This window comes from Gobio gobio, assembly GCF_949357685.1.
Source record: "Gobio gobio genome assembly, chromosome: 1".
NCBI lineage: Eukaryota > Metazoa > Chordata > Actinopteri > Cypriniformes > Gobionidae > Gobio > Gobio gobio.
The window spans coordinates 36,383,604-36,407,878 of NC_137097.1; the positions used below are offsets into that span (position 1 = coordinate 36,383,604).

The window sequence follows — 24,275 nt, forward strand, 5'->3', positions numbered from 1 at the left end:
AGGTGAGAGCATGCACTTTATTACAGTTCATCTGAGTTGATTTACAGATATAAAATATACCTGTTTGTTAAGCACCATCCAAAAAGGCATAAGGTCTGTATATATTTGTTTACGGTTAATTGAACTTCTGTGTACTTCGCTATGTATGTTGATGATAATGCAAGGAGAGAGATAGTTTATGGATAATATTTTAATGCTCACTTGCACTGTGCTTTAATAAGTTCTTACAGTGATTTTCTGGAGTGAAAATGTACGCTTCATATTTTGTGTGAAGTACAATAAACAATAAAATTGGTAAAGTTTTGGCCATCATTCGGACGGGGTCCGGTACAACAGGCTTTTATTAATTTAGTGGACAAAAGACAACATAGGGTATAACCGTAATTAAATTCTATGTTCTATCTCCATGCAGCATAAATTTGCAGTTTCTGACATTTATAGTGCGTCCTGACTACTGACACCAAAGAATGAGCTCTTAAAGCTCCTCCCTCTTAGGTCAGCGCAATAGCTCATTTGTATTTAAAGGGACACACACTAAAACGGTACGTTTCTGCTCACCCCCAAAAGTGGTAATTTTAACATGCTATAAAAAAATTATCTAGGGGGTATTTTGAGCTAAAACTTCAAATACACACTCTGGGGACATCAGAGACTTGTTTTAAATCTTGTAAAAAGGGGCATAATAGGTGCCCTTTAAAAGATAATTGCGACTTTATAACTCGCAATTGTCATGTAAACTCACAATATTGAGGTATAAAGTCAGAATGCGAGATATCAAGTCAGAATTGTGAGATGTAAACTTGCAAATCTGTGAAATCAAGATAAAAAGTCACAATTACCTTTTTAATTTTTTTATTCTGTGGCGGAAACCAGGCTTCCATAGAAATCGGTATTGGCAAGTACTAAAAAATTATTGTACAAGTACCACAAAAAAACGTCAAGTACCAAACAAATCTGTATTGTACACCTCCTGGAAAAAAGTGGTATCAAAACATCCCTAAAAATAATAATAATAAGTATTGTTATTATAATTTTCAAACATATAATTTATTTAATCATTAATAATAAAAAACAAAAATATGATGCATTTGCTTTTAATTTCCTCCAACATAACAAAATTCACAACATCACAAAATGCCAAACAGCTAAGCATCTATGTGCCCCACGGACGTGCTAACTGGTGTGAACTAGTCGAGTCATGCTACAGCTCTCATTTACTTCTGGGTTGCCCTTCAGCCGCACGAGTGTGTCACCACAAAAAAATCACCTCTCAGTGGTGTCAAAGCGAATCGTCTCTTCCTCACTTAACGCCTCTTGCTCCCCCAATGTTCTTCTCCTTTACACCCCCCTCCTTTCTCTTCACTTATTTTCACCCTTTTTGCGTTCATGCCTCCCCAGATTTCATTCTCACCAGCTCTCAACACCCCCCTCCTCTCTCTCTCTCTCTCTCTCTCTCTCTCTCTCTCTCTCTCTCTTCCGCCACCTCTCCTCACACACACACACACACACACTCTTCCTCACATCCCTGCCTCTCTTCCCATCACATCGCCGACTTCATCGCCTCTCATCGTCTGTGTCTCTCTGCCACGCACACGCGCTCGCAGTCATTCTCTGACTCTCACACGTGCCAGCCGGCTCAACCTCTGCGTGTCCTGCCGTCCGGCTGTGGATCGTCTCCTCTCTGGAGTTTGAAGGAGGGCAGAGAGGCCATGGAGCACAGCCACATCTTCACCGTACTGTCCACCAACTCCAGTTCCTGGAGTCCTCGCGGTTGCCCTCTCGGACAGTTTCCTGTCATTTACTACAGTTCCTTGCTGTGCCTCGGCCTGCCTGGTAAGAAAGATGCAAGAAAGATTTTCTGGATTATTATTGCACAGTGCATGGTGTGAGAGGAGTGCATCACCCCAAATATTCACATTTGTGGGCGATCCATACAGGTTCTTTATGCAGATTCTTTCTTATTTAGTGCATAGTGCATGGCTTGTGTATTTGTGAACTGTATTGGGATGAGATAAATGCATCGCCTCTTTTCATGCAGATTCTTAAAATCTTGAATGCACAATGTATGTTTTTATGCATGCTTTTGTCTCTGTAGTTGATAAATGCATAGGGATGAGGGTAGTGCATCACCCCCCCATTATTCACAATTATTTGTGGCTGAGCACGTTCTTAAAATGTTGTATTTGGTCCCACTTTATCTTGATTAGTAACATCCTTGACGAAATGGTCCGTAACCTCGTGAGACGCAACTGGCATCAGAACTGTGGAAAAACAGTGTTTCCAAAGGTCATCGGTGAGAGGACAGAATGAGTCTCACATAATTTCCACGGGTTTATAATCATATATCAGCAAGAAATACCTGTTATTCCACAAATGATGAGATTAGATCCGGCTCTAACTGGAATGACCTGGGGAGCAAGACAGATGATATATCAGACATCATCGTCATATTAATTGGCCTCCGGCGTTTAATATTCACCCTCTTGGATAGTAAAATTATGTTTTGTCCCACCACAATTGGAGGTTGATTGCTCATTTATATGACAATTGGTATTATTTGCAGGTGTGCTGCAAATTTAATCGAAGCTCCTCTCTCAGGTCGGATGGTGTGTGGCACAGTTTCAGTAGAATGATTTGTTGTCAGATTGAGATAAATCACTGTGCCCTTGAGCGAAGCGCTCAGCCTGAGCAGTTTACACAAATATTTTCATTTGCTTTCGGAGGCAGCCGGTCTTCCTGTTGCTTGACTGCTAAATAGCGGCTTGAATTTCGACTCTGATAAGGGTTTGTGGGACAAACAAGAAGCGTGATGAGATGAGATTGGAGTCTTTATTCAACACTGTGAAAGTCATCACACCTGGCAGTGATTTGGGTAGATGGAGGTGAAGAAGAGAAACCTCTCAAAGGCATTGTACACAGAGAGTGAGAAAAGCATGGAGAGCGGATGAGAAGAGAATGGAAAGAGAGAGAGAGGCTGACTAGAAAAAGGTGTGATTAAAGAGGAAGAAGATGAAGAGTGAGGTTGTTTTTACAGTAGCAAAAAATAACATTTAGGCTATATAACAATGAATGTATATGATACATTTTGTCTAATAATGTCTAAAGGAAAGTGTATTTTAGATGCTTTAAATGTATAATTTTTAATCACATTAAAAATGCAAATATTCAATGTAGACAATCAATTAATTGTAATATTGCATACAAATGATTAAAACCAGGGCTTGACAAAAACATCCGCCAACCTGCCAAATACGTGTGTATTTCAGCAGTGGCGTTTAACTCAGTCACTCCTACTCCTACTATAATTTTATATATAATATATACATTTATGTCAAAAATGATGTCAAAAATATAGATTTTTCGTTACATGTCGATACTGAACTATCTGAAACAATGCTCATTTTCCGCAGAATAGATGCACAATACCATCTGCTCTTCCTCACTCTCTCATCTCTCTGACAGAGAGATGACACACAAACCCGCCTCCCCTCACTCACTCGTTTCATTTGCTCCGGATGAATTTTGTTGGTTACAGGGCTTGAATTTTGGTGTGGGATTGCGCATAATTTTCTCATTCTCATCCCCTAAATTTTGTGCTCTCACCCAATGTGCGCGCACATTAAGCTGCCTCTCAATACTAAATTTAGTTCTTTCTCGCTGCTTACTGACTTAAACAGTCAAATACACATAAAATAATGTAAAAATGCTGGTCTTGGCAAGGTTTTTTTTTTTTATTCAAACGCAGTCAGTTCTGTTTTAAGTTAACGTAAACAGTTGAGAAAGTAAACACATGTGTAACAGTATAATGGATCCATGCGTCCGGTCCAAGTGACGGCAGTCTATATACCTGCTGCCAGATTATAAGATAATATTAAAAATATGTATGTGGCAGTTTTTCCACAGTTCTTCCCCATGGTATCGATGTCAAAATTGTGGCAGTGAAAATGCTGAGTGGTTAGAAACTTTGGAAAACCACTAGCCACAGTAGCTGGTGAGCAAAAAAAGTTATGTCAAGCCCTAATTTAAAAAAATATTGTAGTTTAACACAACTAACGATGAAGTATAGTAGTGGCTATTTCTGAAACAAAACTAAACAAAAATGTTAAATACAAATAATAATGTGCAGTTAATTGTGCATATTTAGAGCAGCAAATTAAGTAGGCTTTTAGGATCCTCTTTATATTAGGTGGCCTTAACTACTATGTACTTACAATACAATGCACTTATTTTGTACATACATGATTTTACATTGTACTTAAAGGATTAGTTCACTTTTAAATAAACTTTTGCTGATAATTTACTCACCCCCATGTCATCCAAGATGTCCATGTCTTTCTTTCTATTGTTGAAAAGAAATTAAGATTTTTGATGAAACATTCCAGGATTTTTCTCCATATTATGGACTTCAATGTGCTCCAAACTGTTCAAGGTCCAAATGACAGTTTCAGTCCTAAGTGAGGTCAAAATACGAGCGTGGTCATAGATGTATATGTAGATGCCTCATTAGCGCTTGCACGGATCAATAGAATGAGGCATCTTAGATCGATATATCTATGACCACGCTCGTATTTTGGCCTCACTTAGCAGAAGTTATGGCGGAGCTCAGAGATGATCACGTTCGTCTGATAAGAGGTAAAATAGTAGCATAAATACTGCTCGGTTTCTCGCAGAAACTGATCGTTTCGCTAGATAAGACCCTTATTCATCGTCTGGTATCGTTTAAAGCCCTTTGAAGCTGTACTGAAACTGTCATTTGGACCTTGAACCGTTTGGAGCCCATTGAAGTCCATTATATGGAGAAAAATCCTGGAATGTTTTCATCAAAAACCTTAATTTATTTTCGATTGCAGAAAGAAAGACATGGACATCTTGGAAGACATGGGGGTGCGTAAATTAAAGTTTATTTAAAAGTGAACTAATCCTTTAAATTAAAAAAAAGATCTGCATGCAATTACATCTGTAATTAATTTAGTTACATTTATAATTACACTGTTGACACTTCTCTTACACAAAACCCTACCCTTAAACTTACCCATAACACCACACCTGTCCCTAACTTTACCCTTAAACTTACCCATAACACCACACCTGTACTTAACTTTACCCGTATCCCACCTCAATATCAGCAAAAGTGTGTGCAATACAGTATGAACACAATAAGTACATTGTACTTACACTTAAAAAAACAAAACAAGGTGCTAAATGGCACTAAAAGTGGTTCTTGGCTCGTAATCATATAGGAGAACCTCTTTAAGTGCTGAATAGCACCAATCTTGGTGCTTCAGTGGTTCTTCAGTGGTTCTTGGCTCGTAATCATATAGGGGAACCTCTTTAAGTGCTGAATAGCACCAATCTTGGTGCTTCAGTGGTTCTTCAGTGGTTCTTCACTGGTTCTTTGGATGAGGTGCTATATAGCACCGCTGACTGAGGTGCTATATAGCACCGCTACCATATACAGAACATATTAAGATATGGTGCTCTATAGCACCAAAAGGGGTTCCCCTATGATTACGACCAAGAACCACTTTTAGTGCCATATAGCACCTTTTTTTAGAGTGTATTTTTTATGTAAGTACATAGTAGTTAAGGCCACCTAATATAAAGTGGGACCGCTTTAAAAAAAAAAAAAGAGACATTGATGTCAAACGCCTTTCGTCAATGTTCAGCTGTCAGTCTTTGTAGAAGCTATTTAAATTAGACACATGCCAACAGGGACAGGTTGCATAAACCATCACTCTTAAAAATAAAGGTTCTTTATTGTCATAAGAACCTTTCACATCCAAGCAATCTTTCCATTGCATAAAAGGTTCTTTATAGTGTAAAAAGGTTCTTTAGATTTTTCAAATGTTCTTTACACTGAGAAAAAAAAGAGGTTATTTTAAGAACTGTTCACTGAAAGTTTCTTTGTGGAACCTAAAATTGTTCTTCTATGGGGAAAATACCCTATTGGAATCTTTATTTTGGGAAAAAAAATTGGGAAAAGTGATGAACATTATTAAAGAAAACTATCCAATCCAAGTTAAACTTGTAAGAACCTGCTATTAAAAGTTTAATGAAATTTGAAGAACATTGTATGATTGTCTATTTTCACTGCTAAACCAGAAACAGTAGAAACCGCAGATATACGAGTGTGTTCAGATGAGCTCATGCCTGTTCGATTGATCGCTGAAGGTTAAGCTCATTAAGGTCACTAATTGGAAGAGGTTGGTCTTATTTCATTGCCTTCTTGGACTGAAGGCTTAGCTTTGAAGGACTGTTTGATTTATGTGTTTTGGTGATTTCTATTGAAGATGAAGGGTTTTTATCCAGAAAGCGACTATAATTTTGCGTCTGCTGGAAGGTCACAGATCAGCGATAACGATCCTCTCGCCGGCTCTACATTACCCTGGTGGTGTTATTTGCCACTTAAGAGGTGGAGCCAATGATTTTCAATTTAGGTAAATGATCCGGGGCTCTCTGAGAGCTCACCGCCTCCGTGAGGAAAAGTGCTTGTGAGCATTTTCATGTTCGTGTCAGGACCATCAGAAAGTCAGGAAACCTGAGAGTTGCTGAACCCACAGGAAAAACTTTATTTTGTCAAATCTGAGCACAATTTGAGACACCGCTGAGATCTCTAGGAGATACACGTGAGATTACTGGAATCTCATTCACAGGAGAAACATCCGAGAAGCAGGGGACTTTAGCAAAAGTCTCCATTTGCTATCAATATAATCTAAGGCCTTGTTTACACCTGCTATATTAAAATGCATTTTGTTAAATCGGATCGCAATTAGACGAGGGAGACATGCTCGTTTACACCTGGTGTTTTAATCCGTCTCTTTTTTCCACTTTCAACTACTTCTGTCCTGAATCTGTCTTTGATGGGAGGGTCTATGGGCGGGTAAATGTATGGGCTTTTTCAGATCTTTCGATCTAACGGAGACCGGAGATGACGGAAAAACACACTCAGAGCAGCAGCTTTTGTTTTTGGTCTGATATCCACAAGACCAGCCGAACGCTGTGAGTGAATTTGTGTTAGAAATCAGGAATGGTGAGAGAACATTGTGCTTGTTTTTCGTCTTCAAACCAAACTTGGGTGTCCAGCCAACAAAGTTTAAATTCCGTCTGGCTAGCGTGCTTCAAATAATGTTTACGCAGTAGTTGGAGAGTAGACAGTCTTTTGTGGCTGTTTGAACACATTTACCAAGATGAGCGTTTACACTATGAAAGCAATATGGTTGAGTGAGATTTCAACTATCTCTGGAAGTGGTCGAAAGTGGACAAGCTCAAAACATTTCAGACCCCGTTTACACCTGTATTTAGCGCCATCAACTTGTGATCCGATCGACCAAAACGTATCTTAATACCAGGTGTAAACGGGGCCTAAATGCTTTCCAGGAAAAACAAATGAGATTTTAAATAGAGATATCATCAGCATTGTTTCTTTTGAGTTTTTGCAGTTTACAGTATGCATTTGCACAGTTTAAGGTAATTGTGACTTTTTATCTCATAATTCTGACTTTTTTTTCTCTCGCAATTACACAATATAAAGTCGCAATTGTGAGAAATAAAGTCAGAATTGTGAGATATAAACTCGTAATTTGGAGAAAAAAGTCAGTCTTTTTATCCGTCAGAATTGGATTTTATATCTCGCAATGCTGAGAAAAGAAGTCAGAATTGCATGATATAAAGTCTTTTATCAGTCTTAATATCAATTGCGAGTTTAAATCTAAAAAGTCACAATTATCTTTTAAATGGTTTTATTCCGTGGCGGAAACAAGCTTCACCTAATATACTACCATATACTACTTAATATACCAAATAATATACTACCCTATACCTGAACCACACTTGGGGTACCATCCAGAAGCTGGCCCAGAACAGACAGGAGTTGAGGACTTTTGTTGCTCCCCTCAATGCCAGTAGGCATAAAGGGTAGTAAGTAATACTACTTTATAAAAGAGAAAAGCATGCATAATGCAGTATATATAGTGTAAGCAATACCCTAGTATTCCATTCTGACACAAACACATGTGGATTCAAAGCAAACAGAGCCATTAAAAAGGCTTGCTCCTGTTCTTGGCCCAGTAGAGTGAGACCTGCACAAAGACAGGAGTCAAGTGAAATCAATATGCTTACGATGTTGACCACAGCTAAATGGAAATGTCAGGAAATGTACAACCTCCAGGCCGCAGTGGATTCCTTTTGTTTGTCTAAATAAAGTACATTCTCAGCGGGGCATCTGGAGAGATTAATCCAGTGAAAGCGAAATCCACAAACAACAATGGACAGTGGAGTATGAAAAGGAAGAATAACACAGATAAGGAAAGTAAAACTGGGATTTGGTGAATCTGGATTTAATTTTGGACTGGAGTCTTAGTGACACTCTGATACACATGAACACACATCTGACGTCTGCAAGACAAACCAATCCACACAGCCAAGGACATAGAGATTCACAGTCTGAAAAGGACCAATAATTTAAAGACTCACTGAAATAAACTGTCTAATTTAACTGTAAAATTTAACTTAAATTGAATTAACACTCAACATTACACGTTTAGGGCAAGAAAAAATCTTTAAAAATCTTAAACTGATAATATAGAAAAACTACAGAATTAGATGCACATGAGAAATAAATTTGTCATGTAATGTATTAGAAAATGTCCATTACTATGACAAAAAACAAAACAAACAAAAAAACAACAAAAAAACAAAACAATATATAGCATGGTGAAGAGGAACTCCAAATATTTACCTATCTGCTATAATACAGTTCAGGCTGAACTCAGACACAAAAATAACCTTCATTATCCTGTTAGTGATCCACAAAAAAAGTGAGTTTGACACTGGAAAGCTTGTTTTGTGTAGCCTGTAGGAAAGACAAATCTAAAATGAGATCTCTATTGTTTCTTTAGAAAGCAATGCCACCAAAAGGAGACATTTGTTCGTTGAATCTCAGGATTTTCTCTTTCTTGTTCACAGTAAGGCTCTCTTTAAAGGTTTATACGCATTCAATCATTTTCACAGTATAGCATATTTTATATGGTTTTCAATACATATTTTCTACATTTAAGCTACATTTAACAAATATTAGAAGTAAAATATATTTATACAATTAATTAAAAGTATTTACATTCTTTATCATTTTAAATAAAATCATAAAATGTTATGCAAGGCATCAGGTATTTGCTAAACGAAGACAAAGATGTGACACTCGATTGTTACGTCTGGCCCAGGAACTGGGTAAAACAAAAACTACCCAAACACTGGGTTGTTACGTCTGGCCCAGGAACTGGGTAAAACAAAAACTACCCAAACACTGGGTTGTTACGTCTGACCCAGGAGCTGGGTAATACAAAAACCACCCAAAAACTCGGTTGTTACATCTGACCCAGGAGCTGGGTAACACAAACACTACCCAAACACTGGGTTGTTAAATCTGACCCAGGAGCTGGGTAACACAAAAACCACCCGAAAACACTGGGTTGTTACATCTGACCCAAGAGCTGGGTAACACAAACACTACCCAAACACGGTTGTTACATCTGACCCAGGAGCTGGGTAACACAAACACTACCCAAACACTGGGTTGTTGCATCTGACCCAGGAGCTGGGTAACACAAAAACCACCCGAAAACACTGGGTTGTTACATCTGACCCAAGAGCTGGGTAACACAAACACTACCCAAACACGGTTGTTACATCTGACCCAGGAGCTGGGTAACACAAACACTACCCAAACACGGGGTTGTTACATCTGACCCAAGAGCTGGGTAACACAAACACTACCCAAACACTGGGTTGTTACATCTGACCCAGGAGCTGGGTAACACAAAAACTACCCAAACACTGGGTTGTTACATCTAACCCAGGAGCTGGGTAACACAAAAACCACCCGAACACTGGGTTGTTAAATCTGACCCAAGAGCTGGGTAACACAAAAACTACCCAAACACTGGGTTGTTACGTCTGACCCAGGAGCTGGGTAACACAAAAACCACCCTAAAACACTGGGTTGTTACATCTGACCCAAGAGCTGGGTAACACAAACACTACCCAAACACGGGGTTGTTACAATTGGCCCAGGAGCTGGGTAACACAAAAACTACCCAACCAGTGGGTTGTTACATCTGACCCAAGAGCTGGGTAACACAAACACTACCCAAACACTGGGTTATTACAATTGGCCCAGAAGCTGGGTAACACAAAAACCACCCGAACACTGGGTTGTTACATCTGACCCAAGAGCTGGGTAACACAAAAACTACCCAAACACTGGGTTGTTACGTCTGACCCAGGAGCTGGGTAATACAAAAACCACCCAAAAACTTGGTTGTTACATCTGACCGAGGAGCTGGGTAACACAAAAACTACCCAAACACTGGGTTGTTACATCTGACCCAGGAGCTGGGTAACACAAAAACCACCCGAACACTGGGATGTTACATCTGACCCAAGAGCTGGGTAACACAAACACTACCCAAACACTGGGTTGTTACAATTGGCCCAGGAGCTGGGTAACACATAAACTACCCAAACACTGGGTTGTTATGTCTGACCCAGGAGCTGGGTTACACAAAAATTACCCAAACACTGGGTTGATACGTCTGACCCAGGAGCTGGGTAATACAAAAACCACCCAAACACTGGGTTGTTACATCTGACCCAGGAGCTGGGTAACACAAAAACTACCCAAACACTGGGTTGTTACGTCTGACCCAGGAGCTGGGTAATACAAAAACCACCCAAAAACTTGGTTGTTACATCTGACCCAGGAGCTGGGTAACACAAACACTACCCAAACACTGGGTTGTTACATCTGACCCAGGAGCTGGGTAACACAAAAACCACCCGAAAACACTGGGTTGTTACATCTGACCCAATAGCTGGGTAACACAAACACTACCCAAACACGGGGTTGTTACATCTGACCCAAGAGCTGGGTAACACAAACACTACCCAAACACTGGGTTGATACATCTGACCCAGGAGCTGGGTAACACAAAAACTGCCCAAACACTGGGTTGTTACATCTAACCCTGGAGCTGGGTAACACAAAAACCACCCGAACACTGGGTTGTTACATCTGACCCAAGAGCTGGGTAACACAAAAACTACCCAAACACTGGGTTGTTACGTCTGACCCAGGAGCTGGGTAACACAAAAACCACCCTAAAACACTGGGTTGTTACATCTGACCCAAGAGCTGGGTAACACAAACACTACCCAAACACGGGGTTGTTACAATTGGCCCAGGAGCTGGGTAACACAAAAACTACCCAAACACTGGGTTGTTACGTCTGACCCACGAGCTGGGTAACACAAAAACCACCCGAACAGTGGGTTGTTACATCTGACCCAAGAGCTGGGTAACACAAACACTACCCGAACACTGGGTTATTACAATTGGCCCAGGAGCTGGGTAACACAAAAACCACCCGAACACTGGGTTGTTACATCTGACCCAAGAGCTGGGTAACACAAAAACTACCCAAACACTGGGTTGTTACGTCTGACCCAGGAGCTGGGTAATACAAAAACCACCCAAAAACTTGGTTGTTACATCTGACCGAGGAGCTGGGTAACACAAAAACTACCCAAACACTGGGTTGTTACATCTGACCCAGGAGCTGGGTAACACAAAAACCACCCGAACACTGGGATGTTACATCTGACCCAAGAGCTGGGTAACACAAACACTACCCAAACACTGGGTTGTTACAATTGGCCCAGGAGCTGGGTAACACAAAAACTACCCAAACACTAGGTTGTTATGTCTGACCCAGGAGCTGGGTTACACAAAAATTACCCAAACACTGGGTTGATACGTCTGACCCAAGAGCTGGGTAATACAAAAACCACCCAAACACTGGGTTGTTACATCTGACCCAGGAGCTGGGTAACACAAAAACTACCCAAACACTGGGTTGTTACGTCTGACCCAGGAGTTGGGTAACACAAAATCCACCCGAAAACAGTGGGTTGTTACTTCTGACCCAAGAGCTGGGTAACACAAACACTACCCAAACTCTGGGTTGTTACGTCTGACCCAGGAGCTGGGTAACACAAAATCCACCCGAAAACAGTGGGTTGTTACATCTGACCCAAGAGCTGGGTAACACAAACACTACCCAAACACGGGATGTTACAATTGGCCCAGGAGCTGGGTAACACAAAAACTACCCAAAACTGGGTTGTTACGTCTGACCCAGGAGCTGGGTAACACAAAAACCACCCGAACACTGGGTTGTTACTTCTGACCCAAGAGCTGGGTAACACAAACACTACCCAAACACTGGGTTGTTACAATTGGCCCAGGAGCTGGGTAACACAAAAACTACCCAAACACTGGGTTGTTACATCTGACCCAAGAGCTGGGTAACACAAACACTACCCAAACACTGGGTTGTTACAATTGGCCCAGGAGCTGGGTAACACAAAAACTACCCAAACACTGGGTTGTTACATCTGACCCAAGAGCTGGGTAACACAAACACTACCCAAACACGGGGTTGTTACAATTGGCCCAGGAGCTGGGTAACACAAAAACTACCCAAACACTGGGTTGTTACATCTGACCCAAGAGCTGGGTAACACAAACACTACCCAAACACTGGGTTGTTACAATTGGCCCAGAAGCTGGGTAACACAAAAACTACCCAAACACTGGGTTGTTACATCTGACCCAAGAGCTGGGTAACACAAACACTACCCAAACACGGGGTTGTTACAATTGGCCCAGGATCTGGGTAAAACAAAAACCACCCAAACACTGCGTTGTTACATCTGGAGCTGGGTAACACAAAAACTAGCCTAACATTGAAAAAATAACCCCAAAAAAAATGACCCAAAAGGCTCAACCCAGGATTTGGGTAGAAGAAAAAAAAACACTCTAAAAGAGTTTTTACTTCCAGAACCCAACTGTTGCACTCCATAGGCTATCTATGAGCTACATTGTTGTCACATGACCTCATTGCATTCAGTGGAATGCAACTATCTAAAAATGTGATTTTGCATGTTTAATCAAGTTTGTGTAAACTGCCTTAACTTTTATCAGCGTGTGATCAAATAAAAGAGATCACAGCTGTAATCACTACCTGTTCAGTCGGGATTTGGAAAGTCGATATACAAAAGGAAAGACATACTGTAGTCCTACTGTAACTCTATACTACAAACATAATAAGAGTAGAATGCTAGTGCAATTCCTCTAACCACGTATACTTAAATGAAACTAAAAACTTTTAGTTTCCTCTCAATAAGCAATAAAGTTTTCCTCTGGGAACAGTGTTCTGCATTTAAATGTGTGAGTTTAACTGTGAGAGAGATAGACAGCTTGGTTTGCTTTTTTTCTGAAAAGGTAAAACTTGATTATGATAAGAATATGCAAATGTCTCGATCCAACCTATCTCTGTCTGTCTCTCCATATTTCTATACATCTTAAGGATGCCTGAGATAGCAAGTGTTTATGCAAATGTCCATGTGTGAGTTTGAAGCTTTGTAATTTGTAATCAGCTGATGTTCTGGAACTGTGAAGTGCGATTCTCCAGACTCCTGACTGGCATATGTAATCTAATACCATCTTTATTAGCAGCCCGAATGACTGCAAAACACTTTGAAGTTTTCATCCAGTATATCCTTCCACACAGCAGCCCATTGGCTACAGTGAGGCGACGGTCAGAAATTTGCTGCAGCTTTTGGTGAATTGCTTTTTAGGGTAACATACCCCAGAATGTTTCCTGAGGTCTATTGTAATGAGGCTTTATCCTCAACGCGTCCCCTACTGCTGTGTTAAATTGTTTGGCTTAAATAAAGGCAGCACTTTTGTGTGCACGCTCTTTTCATCACAGTGAGAGGTCATGGCAATCGCTGGTCATTTCTTATACCCGTACATCTCACGCTGCCTGAGCATGACCTACAAACAACACAGGTTTGGATGAAAGCAGAGTGGTGAAATTGTTAGAAGAGGAAGGGGTGGATGCTAGGGGGGGTCTGTGTATCCTAGGGCAATATTTCCTGGGTCATTGTGACCTGGACACAGAGCACTGCATAAGCACCAGCGTTTGGATGTAATTGTGCACATGTTGCTGCTGCTTGTTCAGGTTTTATTGAAGGTCACAATGAGACAGAGGTGAAAGCTGTGGAGGAAAACAGGCAGGCAGGAAGAAGAGGGACGAATTGAATGACAAAGTCTCAGAAGGTCAAGATCTCTTAAGAATTTGATATATATGTGAATGTGTACACATGGCTGCATGTGTATGAATGTGTGTGCACGTGTGTGAACATGTGAATGTGTATGAATGAGTGTGAATTTGAGTGTGTGTGTGTGTGTGTGTGTGTGTGAATACATGCACAGGATAGTTAATGTACGCATGATGTGAATAAATGCGTTCAAACGTATTTGAATTGCAGTGCATGTGTGTGAACTTATACATGTGAATATATGGGCATGTAGATGAATTTGAGGGTGTGCATGTGATTTTTAAGAGGGTGCATTTGAATTTGACTGTGCATGTGAACACATGCATGTGAATTTGTTCAAATGCATGTGCATGTCTTTATATTGATCCGTGTTCATTTGAGTGCATGTAAACATGAATGCATGACTGTAAATTTCAGTGCATGGGTGTGTATGTGTTTGGCTGTGCAATGCAAATGCATGTGTGTGAACGCATAAATGCATTCTTGTAATGAGCACATGCATATGAATGTAAACGAGTGCATATTAAGCTGAGTGTATGTGTGATGTGTCAGTCACATGCTTTGCATGCATTATTGTGATTGTGTTCAGTAGAAGGGAAAAACCTACATTTTCTATCTATTTGTGGTGCTGCGATTTCAATGCAATATTGTATGATTCATTCTTACACTCTGCAAGACTGACTTCAACACTTTCTCACACACCCCTACCTCTCTCTTCTCACCTTCTCTGTCCACTTCTTCTCACATTCCACAGCAAACATCCTCACGGTGATCATCCTTTCTCAGCTGGTGCTGCGGCGACAGAAATCTTCCTATAACTACCTACTGGCCCTGGCCGTAGCCGACATCCTGGTCCTGCTGTTGATCGTGTTCGTGGACTTCCTTTTGGAGGACTTCATTCTCGGTGCGCCTCTGCCCCACTCGCTCAACAAAGCTGTGCAGGTTCTGGAGTTCTCCTCCATCCACACCTCCATCTGGATCACGGTGCCCCTGACCGTGGACCGCTACATCGCCGTGTGCCATCCGCTGCGCTACCACACCGTATCCTACCCAGCCCGAACTCGCAAAGTGATCTTGACGGTGTACGCTGGCTGCCTGATCTCCAGCATCCCGTATTACTGGTGGCCGGAGCTGTGGCACGGGCTGCCGGGAGCGAGCAACGGCGGCCGCAGCAGCAGCGCAGGGCAGCACGTATTGGTTTGGGTGCACTGCGCCACAGTTTACCTGCTCCCCTGCTCGGTTTTCTTCACGCTCAATGCCATCATCGTACGCAAGCTCCGCTGCCGCCGTAGCTGCTTCCGTCTCCGAGGGTACTCAACCGGAAAGACCACGGCCATCCTGCTGGCGATCACCTCTGTGTTTGCTGTGCTGTGGGCGCCTCGCACGCTCATGATCCTTTACCATCTTTACACAGAGCAGCCGGCGACGCCTGCCCCCGCCAGATTGCTGCACTTGGTCACGGACGTGGCGAACATGCTCGCGCTGCTCAACACCGGCGTCAACTTCTTCCTGTACTGCTTCATCAGCAAGCGTTTCCGCAGGATGGCCGGCATGGTGCTAAAGGCCTTGTTCCGATGCAGGAAGCAGCCTCCACCTTTTTACGCCAGTCACAACTTCTCAATCACCAGCAGCCCATGGATCTCACCAGCCAACTCGCACTGCATCAAGATGCTAGTGTACCAGTATGATAAGAACGGCAAACCAGTCTGCATATCCTCCTGATCGCCAACTCAAGCGATGCCATGGCAATATAACCCTGGCTTCTGAGCCAGGTGAGCTTGGGAAAAGTCCTTCCTGACTGGTGACAAGCAGAAGGCGGCGATCGGTTTGTTAGGAAGTGCCTCAATAAGAGATCCAATGTCAGGTTCAGAGACATCTTGCAGCCAAAATGTGGCAACAAAACAAGCAGGAGTGGTCATTAAGCGATGACATGCCAATGTCTTTCAGGATGTTAATGCAAAAAAGACTTGATCTCAAAGTCAAGGGAAATTATGAAAGGCTTGCTTGCGTTCTTGGCGTTTTTTAGATCAATATATATATTGATGTGATGAAACGACCTGTTTGTCTCTAGGGCTAGGCGATATGGCTAAAATGTATTTATATTTTTTCCATTTGCACCCCCTATGATCTGGATAGAACAGCTATTGTTACAAAGTACATACTCACATTTGGCGCTCAACAGACGTGTATGTACGTGTATTGGCTACAATGCTCAGAACTATTTTAAGGTTTTTTAAAGAAACCTTTGAAATGGCTTGCTGTCTTCATAAACTAAACTTTGAAGATTATCAGGATATACACAATATTCCCTAATTTTATAAGACATTGCAATAATATTGCCTGTATTAATACTAGCTATAGCTAGCATGTTTTTCAGTTGATTGCACGCCAAAGCAACATTTTACATGCAGAAAAAGGATTTGAAGCGGGAGCCAACAAGATGTTACTGTTTGTGAACCTCCTTTCCCCTCTCACCTTCTCAGCACTCCCTCCCTCTGTGACATTAAAAAACAACGCTGGCATTTTGGTTTAATATGCTGTTGGTCTCCAAGGCCCGGTCGCAAACAGCACAAGCTCTTATTAAAGAATCAAGCCTTTAGATATGCTCAGTGCTGGAAACCTGCTTCAGTATCGCTGTCTGATGAAGATGAAACGCAAAGACTTCTGCTTCAACAAAAAAGCTTCTGGTGCAACGGACTGTTAAATGTACAATTAAGGCAAAAAAATACCTTTAGAGAGGAATTATTCTTTATCATTCCAATCAATATCATTGCTCAGTACATGAAAGGATATTTTATCACAGTGATGAACACTAAATAATTAAGACTTTGTAACTTCTACCACACACATACACAGGCTCATTTATCCTTTGCTGGGCAGCCTCAAGAAAAAAAAGAAAGCGAAAAGAGAACACTTTTCAAATAAAATCAATTGCTTTCTCCCGAGTGAGCTATTGCGTGAAACCACGTTCATTTATCTTCACAGTGGCATGGAGTAACAGGCTGCCATCTGGAGTGCTTTAAATGTGGTGCATTTATATTTAAACAATACAGCGGCGAACATGTTTGTTGATAAGGTAGACTTAAAAATGTATGTTCTCTGTCGTAGACAAGGCTGTATTCACCTGTGTTATTACAGCAGGACAAAGAAATGAAGGTGGTTCTGCTGAAAGCTATGATGGTGGTAAAAAGTGGTTTCTTACACAACTGAAAATGGTCACTTTCCATTACAGCGTCCATGTTAAAGATTGAGGCTTTTAGTCTAATATGGCTTTTAGTCCATGTGGACTAGTTTAAGGTATGCTCTTGTACTCCTAAAAGTTGGTTTTCAACTTCAGGAAAATTGACCAAAAATATTAAGTATTCTTGTTTGCCAGGTCATATACAACTTTTGTTCAATTAAATGCACTTCCATTCAAATAATGTTGCGCCCCAATTCAGAGGCTGCATCCTTCGAAGGCTGATTGCGTCACCGTAGGCGCGACAAAGGCTGTTCCAATTCCAAGGCTCCTCCAAATTCACACGTTGTTTTCTGTGAAATGAAGGATACAACAAATGGATCCTTCGCAGCCTTGCCTACCCCAGAATTCATTGCGTGCTAGTGACGACAGGATTTTTTGGGAGAGAAATTGCAGTTTCAAATGTTGACAAATCTTACCAAGATGCGATTATATATAGTTTATACTCTTTATTATACAGAAATGGGCCAGTTTGTGAACCCTGTTTCAGAGTTTTCAAAAAAGTCCAGTAACGTCCAGTACTCATCAATGCCACCTGTCACAGTTTCTAGGCGACATGAGCAATCCTCCGTAGGCTAGACCGTCCCATTTAACAACTAAATGGTTTTAATAAATGGTTCTTTGAAGGATGCAGCCTTTAAATTAGGACACATCCCAAGTGTTTTATGAATGAATCTTTTAAGCAAACAAAACGAATGAATCTTTCCATTTTGGTTAACTTTCATACACAGACTCATATTTTCTGTGCATTTAATTAATGTCCTTTTGAAACTTTTGATCGTTTTCCTGTCTTTAAAGACTATAGCACGCGTACATTATGCCCAATTTCGCTAACTGAACATGCTGAACGAGTCAGTGTTTTGAATCCAAGTGAGACTTGAAGCGGCACCGAAAGAACACATTTAGCGAACGAACTGAACAAATGGATCTGAATGACCTATAGGGATCTGGTCACCGTGATTTTGCCAAGCAAGACATGTTCCTTGATCAACATATTTTGTTGATGCTGGAACAACATTTCTGACTGAAAATGTAGTCCTAACCCTATCCCTACCTCTAAACTAAAACCAGAGGGAATGATGTAGAAGCTCCTTGTACACCTAAACTTGTCCCTCAAATCTGATTGGTCGATTGGAATGTTGTTCCAGGATTAACAAAGATGTTGATCCAGGAATATGTTGTACTCGGTGAAATCACGTTCACAGTATTGCCGGGTTGTAAATGTAAATTAAACACATTAAATCCCTAATAGGAAGCATGCCAATGCATTTGCAACTGATTTATATAAATTGTGTGCAACAGTAATGAAAGATTTTCTTAATATGCAATTATTTTGTGGAGAAGCCTGTAATTATGCATATTGATTATTCTCGCTATTGTAATCAATTATATTAATATGGACCCTGTAATGTAAAGTCTAACCAAATCTGTTTTTTTTTTCTTGGTCAGTAGAAAGCCCTATTACTGGTGACTTTAAGGTTAACCTGTATAACCTGTGAGATCTGTGTCATGTCAGTGAAACGTAGCCAAAAAGTGTGTAATATCATATGTTATATATGTACAGAATACAAATTAAGGAAAAGTATAGACTAGAATGTCAAGGTGCTGCCAAAGTGTCTATACAGTATATCATCCAAACTGATCTTCTATTTTATCTTCTGTTTCTACAATCTTTGCCATCTTTTTTGCACCTAAGAATGTGTTTAATAAAGTAACAATCAATTTTCTCCCATGCACACATTATTTACATTATGGGAGCATGTATTTATGTAGTAGCCTAAAAATTGCAAAAAAGGACAAGAACTATAGAATTCAGACCAGTGAGGTCATACAATGGCCCCCAAAAGTATTGCATTAGATTGTTTGCTATTTTGTAATATAATGCAAAAACATTTATACATGTTTAAGTGTGACTTGTGTGTCATGGTAATGTGAAGGGTCAATCAAAAATCAATAATAAATGTGCTCATGTCCAGAATTCCCTCCTTTGAACAATCATAAAGCTTATATATTTGGACATTACTGCCAAAGTATCAACACGACGCCATGATCAGCCTTCATGCAAAAAATAATAAATAAGGGGATATGAAATATGTTTCCTGATCTTTTTTGATAAGGTCATGTCTGCTTATGTCTAAGAAGAGACACTAACATGTTTATTTTTGAGCACATACCTGAACAACAGAATATTGTACATATCATTTTCTTTAAACATATAAGTCAATGAGGCTGTTAACCTTTAATACATGTACGGAAATGAATGTCTGTGATCAAATATGGAACATAAGTGCATTGTTTCCAATATCTTTCTACATTTTCTTCAAGATGTTTGGCTGATCAGCCGTGAATAAATCTTCATGTGTAGGCCAAGTGAATGTATTTGTGTATTTTCAGTGAATGTATACTGTATGTTATGGAAAATAGCATGCAAGTTATTCTGATGTATATTTTCTTGAACACAATAATCATTAAAAATGTATCACCTTTTACCTATACTTTAAATGTTTGAAGTTAATTTGACATATATCTGATTATAAACACACATGAACTTAGACTTATATTAGAATAAGAAAAAAAACCACCAGTGATATTTCAATACAAAATAAATAAAATAAAAAGATGAATATAGACAAAAGACAAACACCATTTTTCTCAAATTCTCAGTGCAATGCAAAGAATCTATATAATTAAACTAATTCAGTAATAATTATTTTTAATTAAAATATTTATTTAATTTTTGTATTACTAATAATGCAATTTCCCCCAAACTACAATAGAACACAAAATAACGTAAATCAATCAATCAATCAATCAATCAATCAATCAATCAATCAATCAATCAATCAATCAATCAATCAATCAATCAATCAATCAATCAATCAATCAATCAATCAATCAATCAATCAATCAATCAATCAATCAATCAATCAATATTCATTCATTTGGGTCAACAGATTCAGCTAAATCTGAATGTTGAAAAAAAATTAATGGTGCTAAAAAGGCTTTATTTTCTTTAAAAAAATTAACTCTTGATTTTGAGGTGAAACATGGCCTGGACAGTTTTGGTGAGATTAATCCATTTTAGATCACCTTCTCAATCAATAATGATAGTGCTCTTGGGAATGACACTTAAGTAAGGAAGTAATTAGTACATTAAAACTGGTGAACAAGCAAATTCAGTGACAAAATCAATGTCATGTGAATCACTTCACATTCAACTTCATCTGCAGCCGAAAAGGATGCTTTCTGTCAAGACCCAATTTTCAATACTAATTATTGTTTATTGTGCCTGACAGCCACAAGCTTGTCACCCAACATGCCTCATTACCCTTGACACATGAGTCAATCTCCAGCAGGCCACAGATACAGAAGCTCATTTCCAAACAGGAGCGCCTGGGCTTGTCAGCCCCGGGGATCAGCTGTTGATAAAGTACTGTTTTAATGTCCATGCTAATGGCTGAATAAAATGAAGTGGTACGGAAACCCAGCTGAGCAGCCCGTTCAAAGGTTTGGCTGCTACAGCTTCAGCGCTTATTGCACAAATGTCACTGTATTTTATTATCCCACCAGTGACCAATTATTTTGAAGGTCTCTTAGCATGCAATTTACATATTTTCCCCTGTCTGCTCCTAAAATAAGCTGTCAACATTCCCATTCAGCCCAATGGCGTGTGGATCTTTTTTGAGCCAGCCTCCTGAACTGTAACGACTTTCTAAAGCCTCTAAATCATCAACATAATCCAAACCTGTTGCACACAATCTACTACATGCTGTTGTCTGATTGATACTTTTTTTAGCAAGCAAAAGGCCTTTAGTGTAATTGTAATAACATCTACCTTTTAGTTTGATACATGTCTTTTTACTGCAAAATCTTTAATGATTTTTATAAAGTAAGCCTAAGAATAACTTTGTATGTTAATAATATTTGTGAAAAATCATGTTCAAATGTGTGTATCAAATATGATCCTACAGGCTTTTGATGAACGTTTATTTGTTCTTTTTTTATTATTATACTGGTTTCGCGGTATATTTGAATGTACGTTTTCCCCATGCATGACCAGGTGTTAACCGCATTTTCTACTGATTGAGAGAGGAAATACTGCAGTAGATACAAGTTCCGAACTTGCGAAATACACCGGTATTGCAGTATAATAAAAATTCATATAATAACAAAAATAAACACCAGTATTCAGTATGAACAGGTATACAGCCCAGCACTACATTATATGTTTGAAAACTACAGAGCTCTGATCATAAAACTAAGCAATTAAAGGCACAATATGTCATTTTTGCCGCTAGAGGTCACTTATTCAAAACAAAGGCATAGCTTGATAATGCTTGGATTTCGTGGAATCATGGGAGTTGTCGTCTTCACCTCTACAGCTGGTGGAAAGGAATCCGATGGGACTCGGGCAGAAATCATATTCATGGGTGAGCTCATGTATTAAAGATTTATTAACATTACTGTAGTACAAAGCAGGGTGGGGCTAAAAGCCATTGGAGCGGAACGAGGCAGCTGGAGTGATGAGAGACAAGCACAACACACAGCTCAAGAGCAGGAGCTTGTATTAAATACTTTCTGCAACTTCCTTTTGTCAAGATACCAGCTCTGTGTTTTCTCCTATAAAGTTTGGAGAACACCTGACAAGAGATCAGAGACCATTCATTCAGAATCTCTCCAGATCCTTCAGATTCACAGATCCATGTTGGTGCTTCTTCTCTTCAGTTCAGCAACTCATCCTCTATAGGGTTCAGGTCAGGGGACTGGGACGGCCATGGCAGAAGTTTCATTTTGTGCTCAGTGACACATTTGTGTGCTGATTTTGATGTTTGTTTTGGATTGTTATCCTGATGGAAGATCCAACCACGGCCCATTATAAGAGTTCTAGCAGAAGCGGTCAGGTTTTGATGTTTTATCTGCTGTATTTGATCGAATCCATGATACTATATATCTGAACAAGATGCCCAGGACCAAACAAATAGGCCCACAACATTAAAGATCTAGCAGTATATTTAACTGTGGCCATGGGATACTTTTTATCCCGGTTTGCACCAAATACATCTAGTGGGTTTGCTGCCAAAAAGCTCTTTTTATCGTTCCATCTGACCACAAAACAGGTCCCTTTTGAAGTTCCAGTAGTGTCTAAAAACTGAATATGCTGGAGTTTGTTTTTGGATTAGCAAGGAAGATTTTTCTTAAAACCCTCCCAAACAACTTGTGGTGATTTTTAGTGGTTGTTAGTTTTTTTTAAAGGCTTTCTGACCACAAGACTCAACTAATCTCTGTGATTCTCCATCTGTGATCCCTGGAGAGTCTTTGTCCACTCAAACTCTCCTCCTCTCGTGCATTAACGTCCTCTTCCAGGCAGATTCATAACATCTTTAGTTAATTGGAACTTCTTAATTATTGCCTTGATGGTGGAAAGGGGAATTGTCAATGCTTTAGCTATTTTCTTACAGCCACTTTCTATTTTGTGAAGCTCAACAATCATTTGCTGCACATCAGAACTATATATTTTTGGTTTTATTCATTGTGATGGATTATTATATATATATATATATATATATATATATATATATATATATATATATATATATATATATATATATATATATATATATATATATATATATATATATATATATATATATATATATATATATACACACACACACTCACCTAAAGGATTATTAGGAACACCATACTAATACTGTGTTTGACCCCCTTTCGCCTTCAGAACTGCCTTAATTCTACGTGGCATTGATTCAACAAGGTGCTGAAAGCATTCTTTAGAAATGTTGGCCCATATTGATAGGATAGCATCTTGCAGTTGATGGAGATTTGTGGGATGCACATCCAGGGCACGAAGCTCCCGTTCCACCACATCCCAAAGATGCTCTATTGGGTTGAGATCTGGTGACTGTGGGGACCATTTTAGTACAGTGAACTCATTGTCATGTTCAAGAAACCAATTTGAAATGATTCGAGCTTTGTGACATGGTGCATTATCCTGCTGGAAGTAGCCAACAGAGGATGGGTACATGGTGGTCATAAAGGGATGGACATGGTCAGAAACAATGCTCAGGTAGGCCGTGGCATTTAAACGATGCCCAATTGGCACTATTGGTGCAAGAAAACATCCCCCACACCATTACACCACCACCACCAGCCTGCACAGTGGTAACAAGGCATGATGGATCCATGTTCTCATTCTGAGATGAGTGGTACCCGGTGGGGTCTTCTGCTGTTGTAGCCCATCCGCCTCAAGGTTGTGCGTGTTGTGGCTTCACAAATGCTTTGCTGCATACCACGGTGCTAATGAGTGGTTATTTCAGTCAAAGTTGCTCTTCTATCAGCTTGAGTCAGTCGGCCCATTCTCCTCTGATCTCTAGCGTCAATAAAATGGCATTTTTGCCCACAGGACTGCCGCATACTGGATGTTTTTCCCTTTTCACACCATTCTTTGTAAACCCTAGAAATGGTTGTGCGTGAAAATCCCAGTAACTGAGCAGATTGTGAAATACTCAGACCGGCCCGTCTGGCACCAACAACCATGCCACGCTCAAAATTGCTTAAATCACCTTTCTTTCCCATTCTGACATTCAGTTTGGAGTTCAGGAGATTGTCTTGACCAGGACCACAAGCAACTGCCCTGTGATTGGTTGATTAGATAAATGCATTAATGAGAAATTGAACAGGTGTTCCTAATAATCCTTAAGGTGAGAGTATATATATATTCCTGTGAAACAAGAAGTCATAGACAATTTCATGCTCATAGTCACCCTGGTGTGCTAAAAAATTTAAATATTAATGGGAATATACTTGAGATATTTTACTCCTACATTTTTTTAGGGGT

The 24,275-nt window shown here is 39.9% G+C and overlaps 1 protein-coding gene across 1 annotated transcript; it reads left to right on the forward strand.

The window, feature by feature from the left end:
* Positions 1 to 1,709: 1,709 nt before the first annotated feature.
* gpr139 (G protein-coupled receptor 139) lies at positions 1,710 to 15,903 on the forward strand (the record flags this gene model as incomplete). Its single annotated transcript, XM_079819081.1, has 2 exons — positions 1,710 to 1,833; positions 14,936 to 15,903. 2 exons carry the CDS (start codon positions 1,710 to 1,712, stop codon positions 15,901 to 15,903), a joined length of 1,092 nt encoding a protein of 363 aa, XP_079675207.1.
* Positions 15,904 to 24,275: the final 8,372 nt, after the last annotated feature.